General features: G+C 36.2%; 1 protein-coding gene across 2 annotated transcripts; it reads right to left on the reverse strand.

Annotated features, from left to right (window-relative positions):
* Window positions 1-125: 125 nt before the first annotated feature.
* LOC107647222 (diphthine--ammonia ligase-like) lies at window positions 126-26,798 on the reverse strand. Of its 2 annotated transcripts, XM_088491790.1 has the most exons (13): window positions 26,324-26,792; window positions 5,526-5,719; window positions 5,324-5,434; window positions 5,101-5,180; window positions 4,125-4,350; window positions 3,976-4,008; window positions 3,557-3,639; window positions 3,324-3,396; window positions 2,699-3,032; window positions 2,261-2,592; window positions 1,354-1,691; window positions 610-964; window positions 126-500 (listed from the first exon to the last, which is right to left on the reverse strand). In XM_088491790.1, the coding sequence occupies exons 2-13, from the start codon at window positions 5,601-5,603 to the stop codon at window positions 207-209; spliced, it is 2,337 nt and encodes a 778-aa protein (XP_088347916.1). In that variant the 5' UTR covers window positions 5,604-5,719; window positions 26,324-26,792; the 3' UTR covers window positions 126-206. The 2 variants fall into 2 exon arrangements, 1 of the variants encoding a protein (XP_088347916.1); XR_015886124.1 differs by lacking the exons at window positions 126-500; window positions 610-964; window positions 1,354-1,691; ... (7 more) ...; window positions 5,324-5,434; window positions 5,526-5,719 and adding an exon at window positions 23,572-24,210 and having other exon boundaries at window positions 26,324-26,798.
* Window positions 26,799-27,631: the final 833 nt, after the last annotated feature.

Raw genomic sequence — 27,631 nt, forward strand, 5'->3', positions numbered from 1 at the left:
ATTATGGTTTGCCACTGATATATCTCTGCATGATCAAAATAGATAATGAAAAGTATTTTTTCTGAAGTCTAAATATCTCCAAAGCCTTAACGTGTTTAATCATATTACTTTCTTTAATCCTAAGTACTTACTTTTTATTATATTCTCTTTTTTAATATTGAATACTTCTTAAATCAAATATTCAACTGTCTAATTAGAATAATCAATTAATCATTGCTTGATATTTCTGATATTTCTGGACGCACTCCAAAATCCCCCCTGTTGTGTTTTTCAGAATCTCCATCAGATTTCTGGGCGAGTAATTCGCAGGTTATTATATTGGACACGGATGAAGCAGACCTACCAGCACCCATGACAGGAACTATGTTGAAGATTGGCTCCTCGCCATTTAAAACTTTCTTCTGGCTCGCTTCAGAAAGTTCCAATAGAGCCTTGTTGAACATAGGCAGCAGTATATCTATCGACATTTGAAGGCTTGCAGGGATATAGATCCTCAAACTCTGCACAAGATAGAGAAAATCAACTATTTGCATTAATATATTAAATAAAGAATGCTTTGGGCATTTAAGATGAAAACATCTGGCATGTCATACTTAAACACATACTGACCATTATATCTTCCCAGCCAAAACCGTCATCGGTCATGACTTTGTCTAGAAGATAGAAGCAGAATCTTGATGACTTCTCCATGAGCGACTTATGTTGAAGATATTGATCATCATTGACAGAATCAGCAGACACAGAATTGAAACATATCTTTGCAGCATCCTCACTTGTAATAGATAATGTAACAGCACAAATCTTTCCTGGAACCACAAGTTTCCGAATACAAGAATCATGCCAATTTTCCTGCTTGAAACCCCAGTAGTGGGGTGCTTCAGAACCAGAACTTTTTGTTATGGTCTCAGTTGCTATCTTCTTGCCATCGTCAACATAAAGAACAGGCTTTATTTCTACACATGCACTGGAAAGATGCCAACCAAATCTTAGCATTAATATCATATCAACATTTATCATGAAGAAAAGCACAAGCCATTCAATAAAAACCATCCCCTTACAACCAACCTACCCCATTTCAAACAGTAATATAAAATAACAGCATAAAATAAAGTAAAAAGAGAACGCAACTAGTATGCTGAGAACTCAGAGCAGCTTTATCATTAATTATGCTGAGAACAATTTACTGATAAAAGATACCACAACTCACAATAAGGAAGCGTAACACAGAAAAGGAAATTATAATTCCTAAAGTTATAAAAAGGCCTGCCTAAATATTTATCCATAAATTTATGTGTATGGGTGTAGGGGTGCATAGATCAGAGAAAACACAGATTTATGGGACGGCCATAGTACCTTTTAGGTAGATCAGGAACAAGGACATAAAGAACTACGGGATCTAATGCTTTGCAGGTGTTTTGTTCCTGTAACTGAAAGATCCTCATCTGCCTAAGGATTGTTTCTAGTTTCTCCTGCATATCATGTCTCTCGGATGATGAGACACGTTTCGAACAGTAAACAACAAACATAATTGCTGATGTGGATATTGAACAATTAAAGCATTTTGCCACAGCTTCACAGTTTTTGAGAGCCAGTTCCAGTTCAGCACTAGCACCTCCACTGCAAAGATTCATTGTCGGAGGATCAATTCCCAACTGACCAGCCATATAGAGTATATTATCATGTAAGGTTGCCTGAAAGCAAAAGCATTCACCTTTTAAAAGGACATTTCACCAGATAACATTTGAAGTGTGAAAGTATATACCAAATACCATACATTAAATGATGAAGAAAAGTTCGAGGTAACCAAACGAACAGTCACTACAATTGTATCATTCAATCAGATAACTAAATACACTTTCTCATATTTTAACGAGAGCATCTATAATAATTCCCAAGACTTGAATCATGACACCCAAACATTATAGATATTTAGAAATGAAGTTCAAAAGGCAGATGATTATCTGGTTTCAACCAAGTAGAGACTATAGTCAATGAACCTTTGTGCAGTTGCTACAGTTGAAATATTAAGGATCCACTAAATTATTTTTAAAAAAAATCACTCATCTCTGAGGACTCGCATTCTACAATTCTTCTCTATCGAAATGTGCTTCCGTGGTATAGTATCTTTGTCATCAAGATCCAAGAACTTGTGGGTCCATACCAGTATATTGACAAAAAAAAAGTCATTCTACATATAGTCTCACTGTCAACATTGCATAGAATAAACCACACGAAAATCATGACATGAGGTTGGATTTACCTGACTGTATGGCCCAATGCAACTAGGTGCCCAAGAGGAAATACTCTGTACATGCAAAACCTTTTTAGCTTTATTATTTGACACAAGAACTTCCATATATGCTTTGCTGAAATTCATCTCTACTAGAGGCATTTCAACTGTGCTACATGATGGGACACCAAATGGACACCTCTCCGGGGTTATAAATTTCACATATGTCTCATTTGCCTCTGAGAACTTACTCATGTCATCTATGTAAAGGTGAATATAGACAACATTCTCCCATCCAAAGCCAGAGCCAGCTAATAGTGATTCAATTTTTGCCAAAACAGTCTTCAAATCTTCCCGCAAATCTGCTCTTGAAAAATAAATACGGCTCCGTCAAGGAAAGAAACTATGCACAAATATAACGAGGCAATGAAATAATCTGAAAATAAACAGGAAAGTAATGAAGACCACCATTGCATGAATCTTGTAACGAGCAACTTAAGGAGAGTGTTCTCTTGTTATTTGTTCTTGAGATGTTAAATTTATGTGCTAAGTCATCAATTGGGTCAGCACTGCATTCCAACGGCTTAAATGTGTCTTCACATCTTTCTAAAGTGTCTTCCACTTCAAACACAGTTCCCAGTTTCTGAACTGAAGTTTCACTTATGTTGTCTGGTGATGTTAAAGATTGAACATCTACCTTCTTTTCCAAATGAAATTTGAAAGAATCAAGTTTTCCAACAGGAAAAAAGGGATGTTCAATGTCCCTCACAATTTGATATTCATCGAGCACAATTCGAGCATTCTGGAGATTTAAAGGAATATTTTGATGAAAGAAGAAAATAGAAATACAAATAGGGATCAAAATTGAAGCAAAATGAGTAGCAATTACAAGATTGAATTCTCAAGTTCAGTGTGATCACAAAATTGAAATCAATATGAATGAAAGCTAATTAACACCAACTTTATGAACAGTAACAAATATGTAAGGAACAGCTCCAAATTCATAATGTATAGGGGACCAGCCAGAGCACTAGGAATGTAGGACAAATAATCCAAAGATTACACAGCCATAAGAGACACAGTATGAACTTACAATGAATAGGGGGCAATCAAGAGTTAACGTTTCATATTCTCCTCTTTCACCACAAACATTAAATCTACGTAACCTGCAAAAGGTAATACAAGAAAGGATGAACTAGACAGAACTGTTAAAAAACCATAGCATGAAGTTATTCTAGAAACTTGGAAGAATTTGCATAGACACAACACAAAATAAATAATAAAAATAAATAAATAAAAATTGAAAAATAAATAACTTTGACGTACCCTGTTAATTTGTTCAAATAAGCATTTAAGGATGCTATTTCTTTACCCAAGTGCTTTCCAGGCACCAAACCAAAGGAGCATACCTTGTAAAATAGAAAAAGCATTAAATTCCAGACTAAAATCTGCCTTATACAAAAGCAAGTTGAACATAATAATTACTATATAGAAGTAAATGTCATCACTTGCATAACACTTTCTTTTCTATGGCGCCATATCATTCATTCAACACCAAGGCAATGCTCAATTTTATAAAAGTACTAACATTAGTATCATGACATCTTTGAATGTTGTCAATTGTTGACAAGTTAGAATAAGAACAACCATATGATTAGAACATAGGAATTCTCTCCCATTTATAATGAAGAAAAAAAAACCATAAAGAGCAAGAGACATTACAAGGAAAGTTAAACAAATTATACCTTTACAATCACAGCCAAAATTCCATTTGCAATCTGATTAGGACCAGAACTGAGTTAGTATTATATGAAATCTGAATGATAAGAACCAAAAAAATCAATGCATAATTGCATTTATGCATGACTAGACTATCAATTACGCTGCCATTTACCATTTCTTGGAGGAGCAATGATTGATCTTGTTTCCATAAGTATGCCAGAGAAACAAGGCCTAACCTTGAACAAACACTTTCCACCCGCAATCTCCGAAAGTCTTCTGAAATGACCCCAGAAGACACTGCAGTAACTTCAGGCATCTGCCTTTTCACCTCACGAAGTAAAATAAACATATCTTCAACTTCATCACCCTGGCTTGTTATGTAAACATCCCCACCACCTCTATCGAGAAAATATCATTTGAAGGTTAAAACTGAACATTAATTATATGAATTCATATTCTAAAGCTTTGGAGAATGCAATCTGGGCATAATCATTTAGAATTAGGAACAAGTTTGAGTACAAGAAAGGGTACCCTAGATATGTAACACCCGAGTTGTTGCATATTTTGGAGGATAAAACACACTAATAAACCATTTCAGTTTTAAAATTATGCCAATGTCCTATTTTAGTTTTCGTTACAAGCATCTCTTGAATTATTCTATGTAAATCGAATCAATTAGATTCGATTTCCTACAAACATATTTTATGTGATAGGATTAGACATTTAGCATCAATTTGGTGCAGAACTCATGACCTTTAAACAGAAGTTCCTCTCTTAGACATGTTGAGAGATTGAAAAGCTATGCTTTATGGATAAATCTTTTGTTTTGTTTTGATTTTGTATAGGGGAAACCCTATCCCCAGTTTGTATTATCCTTCTTCTCATCTAAAAGAATCTCTTTTTCTATATATATAAAACACATGATGCATCTCAATCTTTCTTATCAAGCCTTCTTATGACAATAACTAAGACATGAATTGCAAGTAAACAAATCGCCTTTTGAACTTGCATAACATAATCCATAAAGCATGTTATGAGGACTTTTAGTTACATCCCAATTGCCATAAAATTATCTGAAACTAACCTATGAACTTGCCTAAAATAAAATCATACGTTCTACAAAACAGATTTATGTCAATAAAGCTTGCCTTGCCTCTCCTCGAATTTTCCTCCTAAACAACGGCAACCCCATGCATTCCGCGTAGCTAACAATAACTTCATGACCAACCTAAAACAACAATCTCCAAACATGAATGGAGAAACAACACTGACCTAACAATTGAAATGTGGAATTTTATTGCTATACCGTATTCAAAGTAGTACTAAGTTAAAATGCAAATAACCAAAAAAATGTGAAAGAAGAAAGCGTACGGTATGGTACAAGTAGCTATCCTTATAGTACACGTAGCCATCGAACTCGTCGTCGTCATCATCAGCGTTGACTTTATCATCAGCAGGGAACAAGTTCGCCAACGCAACTATCTACCTCCAACACCAAAAAGCAAAAATCAAAGGAAATTAAGAACAAAAATTAAGGAAAGAGAAATCATTTTAAAAAATAAAAAAGGGGAACCTGGTGGCCATAGTGAATGGACTTCATCATGGCGTAGCAGCTGTCTTTGCCGCCAGTAACGAGCGCCACCACCTTCATACTCGCTCACTCACTCACTGAACTGAACTGAAGACTTGAGTTTTTGGGCAAAAAGGGTAATATTCAAAAGTGCTCAAGTGGAGGGGTGGCTGAAGATCTCTTGCAAATTTCGGTATCTGAAATCGTCAACCAACATTAAAAAAAATGTCACAAAAAACATAAGTAAATTAACCAAAAACAAAAGAATGAGAAAATAAAATAAGAAATTAATAAAAGGGGATGTTTGCTTCTACAGGGAAAAAAAGAAATGAAGATGGAGAGTGAAGTCACAACAGATAGAAATGGTTAAAGCGACCATGATGAAGTGCTTCGACTCAGCTATTGTCATTGAAATTTGGAACGATGAAAAATGGTTGCCTTTGCCATCAAGAAATACCATAGGAAGAAGAAGACCATACCGAGAAATATGGAATCCATCGACCAAAAAGGAAAAAAATTTAGACCATGACACTTGTATGCTATCGTTCCAATTTTATCGGATGTCCCCGAAGGGACGTGCCTTTACGTTCGCTTCGCTATTATATATATACACTTGTATGCTGTTTCTGGTGCTTGACGTAGGCCCAACATAGAACATGACATGCTTTTTTTATTTAAATTAAATAAACTAACTTATTATTTACGGACATACATAAAACAAATACTATATACAAAACAAAAATACGTAATGTGACATATTTTAATAGTGTACATAAAAGATCATTAAAAGCACATTTTGTGTACTAAATTATTTAGATGTGTTACTATATTAAAATTAAATTTTTGTACTCTCACGTAATTTATTTTTAAAAGTATTTTATTATTTTTTAATTTATTTTTTTAATTTATTAAATATAATTTATTACAATAAATTTTAATTTATTTAATTAAATATTTAAATATTATATAATTTATTATAATTTATATCAATAAATTAATTGTATATTATATCATTTATTTTGATTTATTAATTTATAAAATGCATAATAAATTAAATCATTTGTTACTTATTTTAATTGAATGTAATAAATATAAATTAATTTAATAAAAAAATCATTGTCTCCTGTATAAAACAATGAAATAATGAATTTGGTCTAATTTTATCTATCTTTATTATTGTATAATTATATTATTCTAATTTATATTAAACTAAAATGTCGCTATCATTTTTTTATTTTAATGATAATTTAATTTATTCAAATATTTAATTAAAATAATTTTTTAATCTTATTTTTAATTATTTCTGTTAACTTTAATTGAAATTATTTTATTTGTTCTATAATTTAAGTTAATCAAATTATCACCACGAATTTGTCATAACATATTTGTCATAACTTAGGTTAATCAAATGGTATATTTCTCCCATCACTATAAGAAAAATGTTTGTTACCTTGGAATTTATCGTTGTTCTGTAATTAACGGTATAAACAGCGTCAAAAATTTTTCACTGACAATTTTTCAGTCTGATATTAATTATCGGCGAATTTTTTTTTAGTATTTTCAATAGATTATTGAGCCTAAAATTATAATAATTCGATGATAATATTGGTGCCATTTCGCTTTAAACACGTTTGTGTTATTTAAATTAGTTATTTAATTTGATATATGTTATATTTATGGTTAAAATTTTAAGAATGACTAATGATATCAATTGATGAAATTACGTCTTATATTAAATTAGTTTTAGTTTGGTGGATACTTTTATGTATTAGGTTGATTTATTTTTGTCCTAAATCATATATAATAATGTGGATCAAATGAATTAATGTAGAATAATTTGTTATTATTATAATTGACTGCAATAATTACACTAATTTTGTCGGCTGTTTTTATGAAGAAGGGCCTTAAAAACCCAAAAACAAAAGCACCACTACAGGATTGAAATTTTGGAGAGTTAATATTCAAAATGATTCTTGAATTTCGATTCCGATTTAATTTAACTCTCGAATTTTTAACTGATTTAAATTATCCCCTGAAATTTTAACATGTGCCTCAAGTTGGCCCTTCCATTCATTTTCGTCACCGGAAAAATGACATGATAAATTTATTTGACACCTGGCAGTGACACAAGAAAAACGACGTCATTTTTCAAAAACCTAATTTCCTATTTCTTCATCACTGTAGGGGGTCAAATTTCTATAGTGCCAAATTCAAACAAACCAACAAGAAGCTCCTACAACATCCTTCCACCACTGCCGGGATAATCAATCTCTGAATAAGCCACTTCAATTACATGAAAAGCTTTTTTATTTTCTATATGTGAATGCAATGCAGAAAAAGTGAAGAAAAGTGGAGCAACACTCACGATGGTAGTTCACGATGGTAGTGGGTCCGAGGTGGGGGCGGCGATGTGGTCAATGGGGGAAGGGTCACTGGTTCTGACATCAATGGCTTTGAGAATGTGGAGGGGACTCTTGATGAAGAAAGAGGGTGAGTTGAGGTTGTAGTGTTACACCAAAACCTCGCATATCCCTCATTCTTTTTCAATAATAATAATAATAATATAATAATAATAATAATAATAATAATTAAGAATCAGTTTGAAGTGAAATAGAGGAAGTAGAAGAGGTTGTGTTTGTTGTGAATGAAGCAATTGCTCATGTCTGTGTAGATGAAGGTGATGATGATTACTTGATGACTAAAAATGGGTTGGAGAGAAGTCATGACTGCTTGAGGAGGAGGAAGAAGAGGGAGAGTAAAACGACGTCATTTTGGAACAAATAGCAAAACGAGGTCATTTAATTGTGCCAGGTCAGCTTTTCGGTGACGAAAATGGACGGAATGACCAACTTGAGGCACGCGTTAAAATTTCAAGGTACAATTTGGGTCAATTGATAATTTGAGAGTTAAATTGAATTGGAGGTCAAATTTCAGAGGTCATTTTGAGTATTAACTCAAATTTTGGGTGATTGCTTTTTCATTTTTGGAGTTCTTCTCGGCTAATTTTTCCTTTCAACTCATTCTTCCTCTTTTTTTCAATCTTTTTTGTCCAGTTTTTATTAATTTTATTTTTCTTGCTTTTTTTTTAGTAGATTTTCTTTTTCTTGCTCAACATGTTGATTAAGCTTTTTTTTCATTGATTTTTTTTATATGTTTTAATTGGCAAAGATTTATGATAAAAAATATATATTTTATTTTTAATTCAAATTTTTTTTTGTTTTTGTGAATCATCAATTCATATTTCCTTTTTTTTAGGTTATGAAGGATCTATGATTTTAGATGTATTTAGATATAACCTAATTTTAAAATTCTTTACCTGAAAATATACTCTTTCTTAGTTCTTAAATAGTATAAAAGGTATGAAACTTTTGTTTTTTTGTGTATGTCTTACTCGATTATTTTCTTTCTATAATTTTAATTGAAATTATTTTATTTGTTCTATAATTTAGGTTAATCAAATTGTCACCACATATTTGTCATAACTTAGGTTAATCAAATTGTATATTTTTTCCATCACTATAAAAAAAGTGCTTGTTATCTTGAAATTTATGTTGTTCTGTAATTAATGGTATGAACAGCGTCGAAAAATTTTTACTGACGAAATTTTTTAGTCTGATATTAATTATCGGCAAATTTTTTGTTAATGTTTTCAATAGATTATTGAGCCTAAAATTATAATAATTCGATGATAATATTGATGCCATTTCGCTTTAAATACGTTTGTATTATTTAAATTAGTTATTTAATTTGATAAATGTTATATTTATTGTTAAAATTTTAAGAATGACTAATGATATCAATTGATGAAATGACGTCTTATATTAAAATTAGTTTTAGTTTGGTTGCTACATTTTTTATGTATTAGGTTGATTTATTTTTTTCCTAAATCATATATAATAACGTGGATCAAATGAATTAATGTAGAATAATTTTTTTTTTGTTGTGGTAAAGTAAGGGGCTTAACAGCCCCAAAAGGAAAAAAAATTACAATTCATAGACAAAACGGGGTATGATAGCCCCTGTGAAATCATCGGCCTGAATATTTTAAGTTCTATGGGTGGGTTGTCAATAAAATGGTATTCCAACTCTTTGCTAGTGCTCCTTTTTGTAATCCAATGTGCCACTCTATTTCCTTCTCTTAGAGTGTATGTGCTTAATAGTCACTTGTCACTGTTTGTTTATCCACACAAATATGCTTCTGAGGATAGGATTAGAATGCTCTTGATTATACTTCCCCCTTTTTAGTACTTCGAATATTGATCTAGAATCAATTTCAATTTCTATTTTCTTAAAATCCAAATTCCAAGCAGTTTTTAAGTCGTGATGTACACCCCAAAGTTCTGCTTGGTAAGCTGTACAGTGTCCCAAATTAACTGCAAAACTGCAACCCATCTCCCGTCGCTATTCCTCAATGCTCCTCCACATCCCGCTATTCCTGGGTTCCCCAATGAGTTTCCATCTCTGTTGATTTTGATCCATCCCTCCATTGGTGGTGTCCAAGAGATGTGCCTCTCAATTCAGTTTCTCCTTGATTTGATCAAATTCTCCTTTTTAAAAGCTTGGGAGATTTCAGAGACATATGAGTGAATTATTCTTTCTACGTCATTAGGTCTTCGGAAGGGAGAGTTGAAAATTTCTTTGTTTAGCCACCGCCACATCCACCAGCAAGTCACCATGAAGATGGTAATCCAGTTTTCATTGGGGTTGCTGCTCAGATCGGATGTAAGGTTCCATCTCAACCATGCATCGAAGGGAGCTCTGAAAAAACTTTAAAGCTATCTTGGGTTTATTAATCGAGTCCATAGGCGTGAAGCGGCTGGGCAATCTCTAAGGACGTGAATTATGTTTTCTGTCACTCCTTCGCATCGATGGCAGCTGTCACAGGTTCCCAACAATCTTCTTCTTCTAGCTGATGTCATCAGCCTAGAATGGGAGGTAAGCCACATAAAAATTTTATTTTTTGAGGTCCTTTCCATCCCCATATTATTTTCCATGTGTGATCTTGAGTGATTGTATGTTGCGCTAACATGTTATATGTGCTTGTGATTGAGAATTCTCCTAAATTTGTGAGGTTCCACATGATTTTGTCCTCTCCCAATTCTTCCAAAGGAGGCATGATGGCTGTAATTTTTTTGATAATTTCCTCTGATAAATGACTATGTAGCCACTGAAAATTCCATTCACCTGTTCCATTAGAGATTTCTGAAACTATTTTTTTTTTTTTTTGGTCTTCATTTATAGGACTGAGGCTGTAATTCGTTAAAGTATTAATTCCCTTAGCCCAATTATCCTTCCAAACTCTAGCCGATCTTCCATTCCCTATAGCATAGAAAATATTTTGATAGAAGATGTCCCCTATTTTTGCAAGGTTTTTCCAAAGAGCGGAATCTGATTTTCTACTGCTGATATTTTGCTTGAGGTTAAGCCCCCTGCCATATTTACTAATGAGAACTCTAGCCCAGAGAGCTTCTTGCTCTGTAACAATTCTCCACAGGATCTTAACCAGAAACGCTTCATTCATCTTGGATAGATCTCTGAACCCCAATCCTCCAAGCCTTTTTGGTTGACAAATGAGTTTCCAGCTAACAACATGAATCTTCCTATTGTCTGTGTTTTCTCCCCATATGAATTTTCTTTGAATCTTTTCCACCTCTTGGCAGATTCCTTTAGGGATTTGAGTATGCATCATGTCAAAATTTAGTGTAGGGCTAATGACTGAGTGGGCTAAGGTAATTCTTCCCTCAAGGGAGAGACAATTTGTTTTCCATCCTCCTAATTTCACTTTAATTCTATCAATGGTTCCCTTGAAATTTTCTTTTCTTTTTCTGGTGTTGCTCAACATGGCTCCCAAGTACCTTCTCAGATGTGGCATTTCTTTGAAACCGCTACTGCTGAGGATTCTGCCCCTTTCATTATGATCCACGTTCTTAGAGAAAACAATTGATTTTTTTTAGCATTTATCTTCAGACCTGATACTTCACCAAATCTATTAAGGATTTTCATAATTTTTTCCATTTGGTCCTCCTTAGCTTCTGCAAACAGCAGTAAGTCGTCAGCGAAAAGGAGGTGAGATATGCTAGGCCCATCTCTACCTGCTTTCATAGGAATCCAGTATTCCCTCATTACTTCTTCTTCTATTATTTGTGAGAGCTTGTCCATAGTGATCACAAACAGGTAAGGTGATAAAGGATCTCCTTGTCATATCTCTCTTGAGGGTTCAAAAGCTTCCGTTTTGCTACCATTCCAAATGATTTTGTATGTTACTGTGCTTACACACGCCATTATAATTTGGCAAAAATTGTTGCTCACTCCAAATTCCTCCAAACAAGCATTGATGAAATTCCAATTTAGGCGATCATAAGCCTTTTCAAAATCAATTTTTATTGCCATGAATTTTTTTTCTCCCTTTCATTTTCTTCATGTCAAGCATCATTTCCTTTGCAATTATAATGTTATCATGTATGATTCTTCCTGACACGAAATTGGACTGATTAGGGGCTATCCGATTATAATAATGTTATTATAATAATTAACTGCAATAATTACACTAATTTTGTCGGTTTTTTTTTTTATAAAGAATGGCCTTAAAAGCCCAAAACAAAAGCACCACTACAGGATTGAAATTTTGGGTGCTTCTTCTCTTTTTCATTACTTTTTTATTGTTGGAGTTCTTCTCGGCTAACTTTTTCTTTCAGCTCATTCTTCCTCTTTTTTTCTGTAACAACCCAATTTTCGACAGGTCCGGATCACTGCCAATCGTCAGGTGTTACTTCCCAGTAGCCCTATAAAACTCTAGACTCGATATTATTTACTACATATGCACCTTTCGTACTAACGGAATCGCGTATGTTAACTTATTTTTATCATATATATATATTTTTTTTAACAAATCTATTAACAAAACCATGAACATCTTCAGAGATATACAATATAAAATAAGCACCAGACTAACAGCAAATTAAATTTAGCAATAAGATCACAAAAAAGCTTTCATACATATATACGTCTTAAATTAGTTCATACAAACTTGACTTATATATATATATATATATATATATATATATATATATATATATATATATATATATATATATATATATATATATATATATATATATATATAATTGACAGCTTTCCATATACCTGGTTCATTTAGAAAACCGCTAAGCTGGTACCCAGGCTAAAAGAAAAGAAAATATCAAGTCCTATCCCTCAAAAATGCTACAGAAGTGAGGGAAAGCAAAGTCTAAGGAATGAATATCATCTATCGTACATTCTTTCTACCGTCGAGACACAAGTTTTCAACCATCAGCTCAAGACTAGTTTCGAGCATCTTCTGTAGGGTCCGACAACACGTGCTCCTCTGGTGCCTCTCTGAATATAACTCCTGTGGCAGCGATCAAGTCTGGATCTTCCATCTGTGGGGGAAGGGAAAAAGAAGGGGTGAGAACCTATATGGTTCCCAGTAAGGTGACATCATGAAAGCGCATCTCTCTCGTGAAACCTAGAGTTTTGGCTTTATCGTAATAACTCGCTTACTAAGTCTCTCGGCTACTTCCGTATCGTGGGCTCTGACATAACTCTTTCTTGGCATCTTTTTTTGGGATGAATGTCGTTCTCATGCTATTCTCTATGACTATTATTCTCAACTCTATTATCTTATTCTAAGCTTTGAGAAAGTTACGTCATAATCTTAAAATACAGACAAGAATCAGAAAATAGAGAATTAATAAGAAGCAGATGGCACATCGCAGAAAGAATGAACAGTAAACAATCACAATCAAATGTGCAAACAATTTATGATGCATGCATGTTCCTAATGCAGGCCATGAGCTCATGCATCGGTTGTCTACTGGTGCACGAAATTGTAATGTTACTGTTCACATTACTCTCTTACAACTTCGCACAACTAACCAGCAAGTGCACTGGGTCGTCCAAGTAATACCTTACGTGAGTAAGGGTCGAATCCCACAGAGATTGTTGGTTTGAAGCAATCTATGGTTATCTTGTAAATCTTAGTCAGGAAATCAATTATGTTTATCAGTTGAATTATGAATAACCAGTAGAGCATAAATTAAAAGTTACTTGTTGTGTAGTAATGGAGAATATGTTGGAGTTTTGGAGATGCTTTGTCTTCTGAATCTCTGCTTTCCTCTGTCTTCTGATTCACGCACGCACGTCCTCCTATGGCAAGCTGTGTGTTGGTGGATCACCGTTGTCAATGGCTACCTTCCATCCTTCCAGTGAAAACTATGCTCACGCGCTCTGTCACAGCACGGCTAATCACCGGTTGGTTCTCGATCCGGTTGGAATAGGATTTACTATCCTTTTGCATCTGTCACTAACGCCCAGCCTTCAGGAGTTTGAAGCTCGTCACAGTCATTCAATCCTTGAATCCTACTCGGAATACCACAGACAAGGTTTAGACTTTCCGGATTCTCATGAATGTTGCCATCAGTTCTAGCTTATACCACGGAGATTCTGATTAAGGAATCTAAGAGATACTCATTCAATCGTATATAGAACGGAGGTGGTTGTCAGGCACACGTTCATGGTTTGAGGAAGGTGATGAATGTCACAGATCATCACCTTCATCACAGTTAAGCGCGAATGAACATCTTAGATAGGAACAAGCGTGTTTGAATGGAAAACAGGAATACTTGCATTAATTCATTGAGACACAGCAGAGCTCCTCACCCCCAACAATGGGGTTTAGAGACTCATGCCGTCAGAGAATACAAAGTTTAGATCTGAAATGTCATGAGATACAAAAGAAGTCTCTAAAAGTTATTTAAATACTAAACCAGTAGCCTAGGGTTACAAAATATGAGTGGACTATGATGGATGATGCAGAGATCCACTTCTGGAGCCCACTTGGTGTGCTGGGGCCCACTTGGTGTGTGCTGGGGCTGAGACTTTAAGCAATTCACGTGCAGAGGCCATTTGTGGAGTTGAACGCCAGTTTTTGTGCCAGTTTGGGCGTTCAACTCCAGTTTTTGATCCTTTTCTGGCGCTGGACGCCAGAATTGGGCAGAGAACTGGCGTTGAACGCCCATTTACGTTGTCTATCCTTGTGCAAAATATGGACTATTATATATTGCTGGAAGGCCCTGGATGTCTACTTTCCAATGCAATTGGAAGCATGCCATTTCGAGTTCTGTAGCTCCAGAAAATCCACTTTGAGTGCAGGGAGGTCAGAATCCAACAGCATCAGCAGTCCTTTTTCAGCCTGAATCAGATTTTTGCTCAGCTCCTTCAATTTCAGCCAGAAAAATACCTGAAATTACAGAAAAACACACAACTCATAGTAAAGTCCAGAAATATGAATTTTTCCTAAAAACTACTAGAAATAGACTAAAAACTAACTAAAACATATTCTAAACTATATGAAATTATCCCCAAAAAGCGTATAAAATATCCGCTCATCACAACACCAAACTTAAACTGTTGCTTGTCCTCAAGCAACTAGACAAATAAAATAGAAGACTAATAGGTTGAGAAGCAATAATATCTCAGAGTTTTTGATTGAAGCTCAGATCCTAATTAGATGAGCGGGACTAGTAGCTTTTTGCTTCTGAATAGTTTTGGCATCTCACTTCATCCATTGAAGCTCAGAGTGATTGGCATCTATAGGAACTCAGAATTCAGATAGTGTTATTGATTCTCTTAGTTCAGTGTGATGATTCTTGAACACAACTTCTTTATGAGTCTTGGCCGTGGCCCTAAGCACTTTGTTTTCCAGTATTACTACTGGATACATAAATGCCACAGACACATAACTGGGTGAACCTTTTCAGATTGTGACTCAGCTTTGCTAAAGTCCCCAATTAGAGGTGTCCAGAGTTCTTAAGCACACTCTTCTTTTTGCTTTGGACCTTGACTTCAACCGCTCAGTCTCAAGTTTTCACTTGACACCTTCACGCCACAAGCACATGGTTAGGGACAGCTTGGTTTAGCCGCTTAGACCAGGATTTCAGTCCTTTAGGCCCTCCTATCCACTGATGCTCAAAGCCTTGGGATCCTTTTTAATTGCCCTTGCCTTTTGGTTTTAAGGGTTATTGGCTTTTTCTGCTTGCTTTTTTTTATTTTTTTATTTTTTATTTTTTTATTTATTTATTTTTTTTTTGCAAGCTTTGTTCTCTGCTGCTTTTTCTTGCTTCAAGAATCATTTTTATGATTTTTCAGATTATCAATAACATGTCTCATGTTCATTATTCTTTCAAGAGCCAACATATTTAACAGTCTTAAACAACAAATTCAAAAGACATATGCACTGTTCAAGCATTCATTCAGAAGACAGAAAGCATTGCCACCACATTTACCCAATTAGAATTTGTTTTATTTAAACTCGAGATTTTTTTGCTTCTTATTCAAAAGATCTACTATTTTATTCATGTTTAATGATGATGAGAAAAATAAACTATAGCTTAATTGGAGATAAAATCAAAATAGATACTAATTACTACTATATGACTCCTAAGGTAAAATTAAAATAAGAACAGTTATCACAGAGTTAAGGCTAAGATTATAACTCAACAACCTTGAGGTTTGGGAAGTGGATGTTCCTCTAGTCTGTGAGGTGCTTGGTCCTTCAAGAGAGAATTTCTGGCGCTTCAGTTCCTTTAAATCACGCCCTTGCTCCTCTTGGAGTGGGTTGTTTTCCTTTAGGGGCCATGATCTTAGTGATCACGGATAAGCACACCAAACTTAGAGCTTTGCTTGTCCTCAAGCAAAAGAAAAAGAAGGAGATGGGTAGAAGGAGAGCTCCTCCCCACCATCCTGGCGTTTGAACACCCAAACACTGCCTGTTTTGGGCGTTCAATGCCCAATTGCTGCTATCCTGGGCGTTCAACGCCCAGTTGTTGCCCTTTTCTGGCGTTGAACGCCAGATAGCTATCCTTACTGGCGTCCAGCGCCCACTGGATGCCTATTTTGGGCGCTGAACGCCCAAAATGGCCTTGCCAGTAAGCTCCCTATCTCTGTTTTGTGTGTAGATTCCTTCTGTAACCCTGTAAACTTATGCAAATGATTATTTACCTTAGTGTCAGTGAACTTTATATAAACAAATAAAAATAAAAATAGGGCAAAATGCTTAGAGGATTGTTGCCCCATGGCTGGGTTGCCTCCCAGCAAGCGCTTCTTTATTGTCTTTAGCTGGACCTTGCTGAGCTTTTAATCTAGCTTCAGCCTTGAGCATTCTTGCTCAGTGTTGCCTTCAAGATAATGCTTGATTCTCTGTCCATTGACAATGAACTTCTTATCAGAATCAATATCTTGAAGCTCCACATAACCATATGGTGACACACTTGTAATCACGTATGGTCCCCTCCACCGGGATTTCAGTTTCCCGGGGAATAGCCTGAGTCTAGAGTTAAACAACAGGACCTTCTGTCCCGGTTCAAAGATTCTAGATGACAGCTTTCTGTCATGCCATTTTTTTTATTTTTCTTTATAAAGTTTGGCATTTTCGAAAGCTGTGAATCTGAATTCCTCTAGCTCATTTAGCTGGAGCAATCGTTTTTCTCCTGCTAATTTGGCATCTAAATTTAGGAATCTGGTTGCCCAATAAGCTTTATGTTCCAGTTCCACGGGCAGGTGACATGCCTTACCATACACAAGTTGGTATGGAGAGGTCCCTATAGGGGTCTTGAATGCTGTTCTGTAAGCCCACAGAGCATCATCCAAGCTCCTTGCCCAATCCTTTCTACGGGTATTTACTGTCCGTTCCAGGATTCTCTTTAATTCTCTGTTAGAGACTTCAGCTTGCCCGTTGGTTTGTGGATGATATGGAGTGGCCACTTTGTGGCGAATTCCATACCGAACCATGGCAGAGTAAAGCTGTTTATTGCAGAAGTGAGTACCCCCATCACTGATTAACACTCTAGGGACACCAAACCTGCTAAAGATATGTTTCTGGAGGAACTTCAGCACTGTTTTAGTATCATTGGTGGGTGTGGCAATAGCCTCAACCCATTTTGATACATAGTCAACTGCCACCAGAATATAAGTGTTTGAGTATGATGGTGGGAAAGGTCCCATGAAGTCAATTCCCCATACATCAAACAACTCTATTTCCAAGATCCCTTGTTGAGGCATGGCGTAACCATGAGGCAGGTTACCAGCTCTTTGGCAACTGTCACAATTACGTACAAACTCTCGGGAATCTTTATAGAGTGTGGGCCAATAGAAGCCACATTGGAGGACCTTGGTGGCTGTTCGCTCACCTCCGAAATGACCTCCATATTGAGATCCATGGCAATGCCATAGGATTCTCTGTGCTTCCTCTCTGGGGACACACCTACGGATAATTCCGTCTGCACATCTCTTAAAGAGATAGGGCTCATCCCACAAGTAGTACTTTGCATCAGTAATTAGTTTCTTTTTTTGTATTCTATTGTACTCCTTGGGTATGAACCTTGCAGCTTTATAGTTTGCAATATCGGCAAACCATGGTGCTTCCTGAATGGCAAATAGATGCTCATCAGGGAACGTCTCAGAGATCTCAAGGAAGGGGAGGGACGTCCCTTCCACTGGCTCTATCCGGGACAGATGATCAGCTACTTGGTTCTCTGTCCCTTTTCTGTCTCTTATTTCTATATCAAACTCTTGCAGAAGCAATACCCATCTGATGAGCCTGGGTTTTGAATCCTGCTTTGTGAGTAGATACTTAAGAGCAGCATGGTCAGTGTACACAATCACCTTTGATCCTACTAAGTAAGATCTGAACTTGTCAGTGGCGTAAACCACTGCAAGTAATTCCTTTTCTGTGGTTGTGTAATTTTTCTGGGCATCATTTAAAACGCGACTGGCATAATAAATGACATGCAGAAGCTTGTCATGCCTCTGTCCCAGTACTGCACCAATGGCATGATCACTGGCATCACACATTAACTCAAATGGCAATGTCCAGTCTGGTGCAGAAATGACTGGTGCTGTGACCAGCTTAGCTTTCAGCGTTTCAAACGCCTGTAGGCATGCTGTGTCAAACACAAATGGCGTGTCAGCAGCTAGCAGATTGCTTAGGGGTTTTGCGATTTTTGAAAAATCCTTTATAAACCTCCTATAGAATCCTGCATGTCCCAGAAAGCTTCTGATTGCCTTAACATTGGCAGGTGGTGGTAATTTTTCAATTACCTCTATTTTTGCTTGATCTACCTCTATTCCCTTGTTTGAGATTTTATGCCCAAGAACAATTCCTTCAGTCACCATGAAGTGACACTTTTCCCAGTTTAAAACTAGGTTGGTTTCTTGGCATCTTTTCAGAACAAGTTTTAGGTGGTCAAGACAGGAGCTGAATGAGTCTCCATATACTGAGAAGTCATCCATGAAGACTTCCAGAAATTTTTCCACCATATCAGAGAAAATAGAGAGCATGCATCTCTGGAAGGTTGCAGGTGCATTGCATAGCCCAAAGGGCATCCTTCTATAAGCAAACACTCCGGATGGACATGTGAATGTTGTTTTCTCTTGATCCTGGGGATCTACTGCAATCTGGTTATAGCCTGAGTAGCCATCCAAAAAGCAGTAATAATCATGACCTGCTAGTCTCTCTAGCATCTGGTCTATGAATGGTAAAGGAAAATGATCATTTCTGGTGGCTGTATTGAGCCTTCTGTAGTCAATACACATGCGCCACCCTGTAACTGTTCTTGTAGGAACCAGTTCATTTTTTTCATTATGAATCACTGTCATGCCTCCCTTTTTTGGGACGACTTGAACAGGGCTCACCCAGGGGCTATCAGAAATGGGATAAATAATCCCAGCCTCTAGTAATTTGGTGACCTCTTTCTGCACCACTTCCTTCATGGCTGGATTTAGCCGCCTCTGTGGTTGAACCACTGGTTTGGCATTATCCTCCAGTAGGATTTTGTGCATGCATCTAGCTGGGCTTATGCCCTTAAGGTCACCTATGGACCACCCAAGAGCTGTCTTGTGTGTCCTTAGCACTTGAATAAGTGCTTCCTCTTCCTGTGAATTTAAAGCAGAGCTTATGATCACTGGAAAGGTGTCACCTTCTCCTAGAAATGCATATTTCAAGGATGGTGGCAGTGGCTTGAGCTCTGGTTTAGGAGGTTTTTCCTCTTTCAGAAGAAAGTTCAGAGGCTCTTTCATGTCCCCTAAATCCTCCAAATCAGGCTGAACATCTTTAAAGATGTCTTCCAACTCTGATTCGAGACTCTCAGCCATGTTGATCTCTTCTACCAAAGAGTCAATAAGGTCAACTTTCATGCAGTCTGTTGATGTGTCTGGATGCTGCATGGCTTTGACAGCGTTCAACTTGAACTCGTCATCGTTGACTCTCAGGGTTATTTCCCCCTGTTGGACGTCAATGGGGGATCGTCCAGTTGCTAGGAAGGGTCTTCCTAGAATGAGAGTGGCACTCTTGTGCTCCTCCATTTCCAGCACAACAAAGTCAGTGGGAAAGGCGAATGGCCCAACTCTGACAATCATGTCCTCAATCACGCCTGATGGGTATTTAGTGGAACCATCAGCAAGTTGGAGACATATCCGGGTTGGTTTAACTTCTTCAGTTAAGCCAAGTTTCCTGATAGTGGATGCAGGTATTAGGTTGATGCTTGCCCCAAGATCGCATAAGGCTGTCTTGGTGCAATCACCTTCCAATATGCATGGTATCAGAAAACTCCCAGGGTCTTTAAGCTTTTCAGGAAAGCTTTTCAGAATGACTGCACTGCATTCTTCAGTGAGGAGAACTCTTTCTGTTTCTCTCCACTCCTTTTTATGACTCAAGATCTCTTTCATGAACTTGGCATAAGAAGGTATTTGCTCAAGTGCCTCTGCAAATGGAATCTTTATTTCAAGAGTCCTTAGATAATCTGCAAAGCGAGCAAATTGCTTATCCTGCTCCTCTTTCCGGAGTTTTTGAGGATAAGGTATCTTGGCTTTATATTCCTCAACCTTAGTGGTTAAAGAAGCCTTTTTAGAGGAGTTGTTATCAGCACTTGTGTGTGTCTAATTCCTCACTGGCAATTGAATGCCAGAGTCAGAAGCTGGAGTGACGTTAGACGCCAGCTCACTGTCTGTTCCTGGCGCCTGAACGCCAGAAATGTGCCCCTGTTGGGCGTTCAACGCCAGATTCTTGCCCATTTCTGGCGTTGAACGCCAATCCTGCCTTGTTTCTGGCGCTGAACGCCAGTTTTGGGCATGGTCTGGGCGTTCAGCGCCAGCCTTCCACCCATTTTCTGGCATTTTAGTGCCAGAATTATTTTTCCCTGGGCTCTTACTGTCCTCAGGGGAATCTTTGGTGGGTTGCTTATTTCTTGAATTTTTGATGCCTTGAGGTGGGGTATTTAATGTTTTCCCACTTCTTAATTGAACTGCTTGGCATTCTTCTGCTATTTGCTTTGATAGCTGCTGCTTTGTTTGCTTAAACTGTTCTTCCATATGTATATTAGCTATCCTTGTCTCCTGTAACCTGTCTTTGAATTCAGCTAGCTGCTTTGTTAGAAAATCTAATTGCTGATTGAATTCAGCAGCTTGTTTTACAGTACTGAATTCAGCAGTTACTGTTTTAACCTCTTCATTCATGGAAGGGTTGCTGCTTAGATACAGATGCTGATTCCTGGCAACTGTATCAATGAGCTCTTGAGCCTCTTCGATTGTCTTTCTCATATGGATAGATCCACCAGCTGAGTAATCTAAAGACATCTGAGCTCCTTCTGCAAGCCCATAGTAGAAGATGTCTAACTGAACCCACTCTGAAAACATTTCAGAGGGGCATTTTCGTAGCATCTCTCTGTATCTCTCCCAGGCATCATAAAGAGATTCATTATCTCCTTGTTTAAAGCCTTGGATGTCCAGCCTCAGCTGTGTCATCCTTTTTGGAGGGAAATATTGATTCAGGAATTTTTCTGTCAGCTGTTTCCATGTCCTTATGCTGGCCTTGGGTTGGTTATTTAACCACCTCTTAGCTTGATCTTTTACAGCAAATGGAAACAGTAATAGTCTGTAGACATCCTGATCTATTTCCTTATCATGTACTGTGTCAGCAATTTGTAAAAATTGTGCCAGAAACTCTGTAGGTTCTTCCTGTGGAAGACCGGAATACTGGCAACTTTGCTGCACCATGATAATGAGCTGAGGATTCAACTCAAAGCTACTAACTCCAATGGAGGGTATGCAGATGCTACTCCCATATGAAGCAGTAGAGGGGTTAGAATATGACCCCAAAGTCCTCCTGGACTGTCCATCTCCACTTATGTCCATGATGGATCTATGGATATAACTTGGACTGATTTACCTTTTTATTTATTTTATTTTATAAGAAGTAAATACTTAAATAAAATAAAATAATTAAAAAGAATGTGAATTTTGAAAAAAAAAAATTTTTTTTTAATTTTTTTTTTTTCGTAAAAAAAATTAAAATTAATTAGTTAAAAAAAATGAAATTTTTTGAAAAAGAGGGAAGATATTTTCGAAAATTAGAGAGATAGAGTTAGTTAGGTAGTTTTGAAAAAGTTAAGAAACAAACAAAAAGTTAGTTAGTTGATTGAAACAAATTTGAAAAGATAAGAAGTTAGGAAGTTAGAAGAGATATTTTGAAAAGATATTTTTGAATTTAGTGAGGAGAGAGAAAAACAATAAGATAGTACAAGATTTAAAAATTTTTAGATCTAATGCTCCTTGTTTTCGAAAAATTTGGAGGGAAAACACCAAGGAACACCAAACTTAAAAATTTTAAGATCAAGACACAAGGAAACTCAAGAACACTTTGAAGACTCACAAGAACACAAGAACATGAAGGAAGAACACCAAACTTAAATTTTTTAGAAAACCAAACCAAAATTTTCGAAAATCAAAGGGGAATCAACAAGAAAACACCAAACTTAAAGTTTGGCACAAGATTTAATAGAAAAAAATATTTTTGAAAAAGAAGGTTTTGAAAAGAGTATAAAAGAGTCTAACCCAATCAAATTAATGTTCTAGCCAAATGAGTTATGGGACCTTCAAAAATTTTAAGAAAGATTATTTTTGAAAACACCAACCTTAAAGTTTGGCACAGGATTTAATAGAAAAATTATTTTTGAAAAAGGTTTTTTTTTTTTTTTTTAAATATGATAGCCAATTATCATGAACATAAACACCACGTTCTAAATAACTGAGCTATAAATTTAAAGTGTTTTAACAAGGGATAAATAATAAAAGACTCTAAACCAAAAAAAGAGAAAATTTTTCCTAATCTAAGCAACAAAATAATCCGTCAGTTGTTCAAACACGAACAATCCCCGGCAACGGCGCCAAAAACTTGGTGCACGAAATTGTAATGTTACTGTTCACATTACTCTCTTACAACTTCGCACAACTAACCAGCAAGTGCACTGGGTCGTCCAAGTAATACCTTACGTGAGTAAGGGTCGAATCCCACAGAGATTGTTGGTTTGAAGCAATCTATGGTTATCTTGTAAATCTTAGTCAGGAAATCAATTATGTTTATCAGTTGAATTATGAATAACCAGTAGAGCATAAATTAAAAGTTACTTGTTGTGTAGTAATGGAGAATATGTTGGAGTTTTGGAGATGCTTTGTCTTCTGAATCTCTGCTTTCCTCTGTCTTCTGATTCACGCACGCACGTCCTCCTATGGCAAGCTGTGTGTTGGTGGATCACCGTTGTCAATGGCTACCTTCCATCCTTCCAGTGAAAACTACGCTCACGCGCTCTGTCACAGCACGGCTAATCACCGGTTGGTTCTCGATTCGGTTGGAATAGGATTTACTATCCTTTTGCATCTGTCACTAACGCCCAGCCTTCAGGAGTTTGAAGCTCGTCACAGTCATTCAATCCTTGAATCCTACTCGGAATACCACAGACAAGGTTTAGACTTTCCGGATTCTCATGAATGCTGCCATCAGTTCTAGCTTATACCACGGAGATTCTGATTAAGGAATCTAAGAGATACTCATTCAATCGTATATAGAACGGAGGTGGTTGTCAGGCACACGTTCATGGTTTGAGGAAGGTGATGAATGTCACAGATCATCACCTTCATCACAGTTAAGCGCGAATGAACATCTTAGATAGGAACAAGCGTGTTTGAATGGAAAACAGGAATACTTGCATTAATTCATTGAGACACAGCAGAGCTACTCACCCCCAACAATGGGGTTTAGAGACTCATGCCGTCAGAGAATACAAAGTTTAGATCTGAAATGTCATGAGATACAAAAGAAGTCTCTAAAAGTTGTTTAAATACTAAACCAGTAGCCTAGGGTTACAAAATATGAGTGGACTATGATGGATGATGCAGAGATCCACTTCTGGGGCCCACTTGGTGTGCTGGGGCCCACTTGGTGTGTGCTGGGGCTGAGACTTTAAGCAATTCACGTGCAGAGGCCATTTGTGGAGTTGAACGCCAGTTTTTGTGCCAGTTTGGGCGTTCAACTCCAGTTTTTTATCCTTTTCTGGCGCTGGACGCCAGAATTGGGCAGAGAACTGGCGTTGAACGCCAGTTTACGTCGTCTATCCTTGTGCAAAGTATGGACTATTATATATTGCTGGAAAGCCCTGGATGTCTACTTTCCAATGCAATTGGAAGCATGCCATTTCGAGTTCTGTAGCTCCAGAAAATCCACTTTGAGTGCAGGGAGGTCAGAATCCAACAGCATCAGCAGTCCTTTTTCAGCCTGAATCAGATTTTTGCTCAGCTCCTTCAATTTCAGCCAGAAAAATACCTGAAATTACAGAAAAACACACAACTCATAGTAAAGTCCAGAAATATGAATTTTTCCTAAAAACTAACTAAAACATACTCTAAACTATATGAAATTATCCCCAAAAAGCGTATAAAATATCCGCTCATCATCTACCCGCAACCCGACGTTACTCGGGGTGAACCCCGAATATGGTTCCTTTACTGTGTCAGTTAGACACCTTGGCATCACGGTTACCCGTGTCAGTTAGGCCTCATCATAATAACATTTTAATGTGTATCATAGTAAGAAACAGTGCTATCAGTTAGGCGAACATTTCCGCATTAGCAATCTCAGGCTATCAGTTAGGCGGACACTTTCGCATTAACAATTTGGCACAAAGGCCCATTCAACATACAATATGCTATCAGTTAGACAGACATTCCCGCATTAGCAATCTTAGGCTATCAGTCAGGCGGACACTTCTGCATTAGCAGTTTGGCACAAAGGCCCAGTCAAACAAATAACATTCAACTATCCTTTTCATTCATTGTTTCTTATTTCCTGTCTTTTCATCATGCCTCCGCATCACCTTATAAATGTACATACCTCCGCATCACCACATAACTAAGCATACCTCCACATCACCATATTACTAAGCATACGTCCGCATCACCCTTTTAACTTTAACCTTCCTAGGGGTAACTTGCATTCTTATTCACTTCTTAGCTTGTTTAGCTTAATACCTTTTTGGCGACCGGTTTTCAATCTAACGATTAATATCACAAACGGACTCAGATTCACGCAAACTTTATGTCCACATGTTTATATTGAACTCAAGTTTCTAAAATTTTAGAAATCGTATTTTTCTGGGCAGTCTATCTCCAACTATTGAGGAAAAACGAAGACTGTTATTCTAGGTTTGTAGGAACAGCACCTTGCTGTCTTGTTATGTTGTTTTTATGTTGTGAAAGCTTACGCACGGACTATCTCTCTTATCAAAGTAACTCTAGAGATTCTAACCTTTACTTTGAATTATATTTTACTGCATTTGGATTAGAATTGAATTTTATACATGGTTTTAAAATTCTGGTACTGCACTTGTAAAGATTCAGAAAAACAGCAAGCAGCAGTGTCTTTATAAAATTCATAATAATTTCAATTCTAATCCGTTGCTCCTAAATTTTGGTGAGATTACAGTCAATATCCCTAAGTTTAAGAATCCACAAGTTTCAAGTTCATATAACTTCATTTGATTCATTAATTATCAATTGGAAGTGGAGCCCTGTTTTCATAAACCAGTTCAGAGTTTCCAGCAAACAACCGACCTTCCAAGTGACTTATCTAAGTCTACAAAATAGATATGAACATAAAACTTATACTCACTTAAAATAGATTGATAGATCTTTAAAATTCTTTTGAAATCAACTCAAAATTCTGTTTAAATTAAAAGTTATAGCATCTGGAAGTTGGTGCTGTAGAACTAGAAAACCAAAAAAATCTGCAACAACCACTAAACTTCAAAAATTCATATCTTCCAAACCGCTTGGCCAAATTCCATGAAATGTTTATGGCATATTCAAGACATACTGATATTTTACAGAAAAATAATTTCATCTAAAAATTAGGTCTGGCCTGCTCCCAGAAAGTCATTCGTTCTGCTGCCAAGTATGCAGAAATTCTGCATCAAGTAATTCCAACAACCTCACATACCAAAACTTATATTTAAGCCTAAAATTCCTCTAAAACCATAATTCCAACTTTCTTGTGACTAACCAAAGTTGCTAGAGTAATTAGCACTGCCCCAACAATCCAGATTCGATATTTTCTAAGTTTTCAAGTGCTTATACACAAGTGAACATTCATTTTTCTGCATCATGTTAAAAACATAATTTCCACATGCACTTTTTATCATTCAATCACATAATAAATCATCATTCATCATCATTCAACTGGATTTAGTTATAACAGAACCCATCTCAAGCACAACAGCTCATACTACCAACTAATTCAATCATAAAATATAGCCTTTAGCCTTCAAGTAAATTCTGCACATAGCAACATAAAACCCCAAGTAACATTATCAAACCTACAATTCACCAACAGCACCATCAATCAGTCACAAACATATCCTTCTAAACATTCAAACCCTTACCTCTTTTGAAGTTCAAAATTCTATTTCTGCTTCTTCTTTGAATTAAAAATCCTAGACACACAAAATTGAAGTTTCAGTCACTCCTCTCTTCTCCCTCAGCTCCGTTTCATTCTTTTCTTTTTTCTGTTTGTGAGTGTCTGTGATGACCCAGATGAAGCAAGCACTCATATAAGTAGAAGAAGAAGTGGAGGAACTCGTCCTGTCTCTCCTTCTTTCCGTCTTGGTTCTGCTCTCTCTCTCCCTCTCTTTGCTGCCTTCTGTTTCTTGCGTTGAAAAAGGGAGACCCAGTAGAAGCGGTGGGCGTATAAATAGGAGAAAAAGAAGTGGAGTGAGGTGGTGAAGAGAGTTTCGTGGTTCTTCCTCCAGAGAACACCTAACCAAAGCCCATTATCATATGAGGAAACCAAGAGGTGTAACCTTGGTTGGGAGGAGGCTTCTCTCTGTTTTGGTTATCAGAGAAAGAATGAAGAAGATTAGGGCTTTAATCATGGTTAGGTTCCTGATGATGTATATGTTTATGGTTCGGTTGAATCGAAAAAAAAAAAGCGGTTTAATGTGTGTTGGTTCATATTTGACTAATCTTAATAATAAATTTATACTTTTTTTAATTAATTCATCAAATGAATAATTAAAGATATCGTGTTTATAATGTTTGATAGAAAAATGTGGTGAAGAAAAAAGAAAACCGTGGCTTTATATTAGAGAAAAAATCACTTTGATTATGTAAGGGTGAAATTTTGTTTGGCATGTTTTTTTTTTTTTTTTTTGCTTAAGATACGCTTTTATCTCTCATAGCATATTTATCGAATTTTTCATTACAGAATTTCTGAGAATGATTCTGCAAGAATCGAAGTGTTATATTTTCACTCTTTTTCAGTTTTTTGTCCTATTTTCATTAATTTTATTTTTCTTGCTCTATTTTTAGTAGATTTTCTTTTTCTTGCTCAACATGTTGATTAAGCCTTTTTTCTATTGATTTTTTTTTTTTTTTTGCTCTTCTTACTCTTTTTTCACATATCTTAATTTTTTTTATTTTTTTTATTTTATATGTTTTGATTAGCAAAAATTTATGATAAAAAAATATATATTTTATTTTCAATTTAAATTTTTTTTTTTTGTCTTTGTGAATCATCAATTCATATTTCTTTTTCTTTTAGGTTACGGAGGATCCATGATTTTAGATGTAATTAGATATAACCTAATTTTAAAATTTTTTACCTGAAAATATACTCCTTAGTTCTCAGATAGTATAAAAGGTATGAAACTTTTGTCTTTTTATGTGTGTCTTACTAGATTATTTTCTTTCTA

The sequence above is a fragment of the Arachis ipaensis genome, chromosome B6 (genome assembly GCF_059453495.1).
Source record: "Arachis ipaensis isolate K30076 ecotype BB chromosome B6, ASM5945349v1, whole genome shotgun sequence".
NCBI lineage: Eukaryota > Viridiplantae > Streptophyta > Magnoliopsida > Fabales > Fabaceae > Arachis > Arachis ipaensis.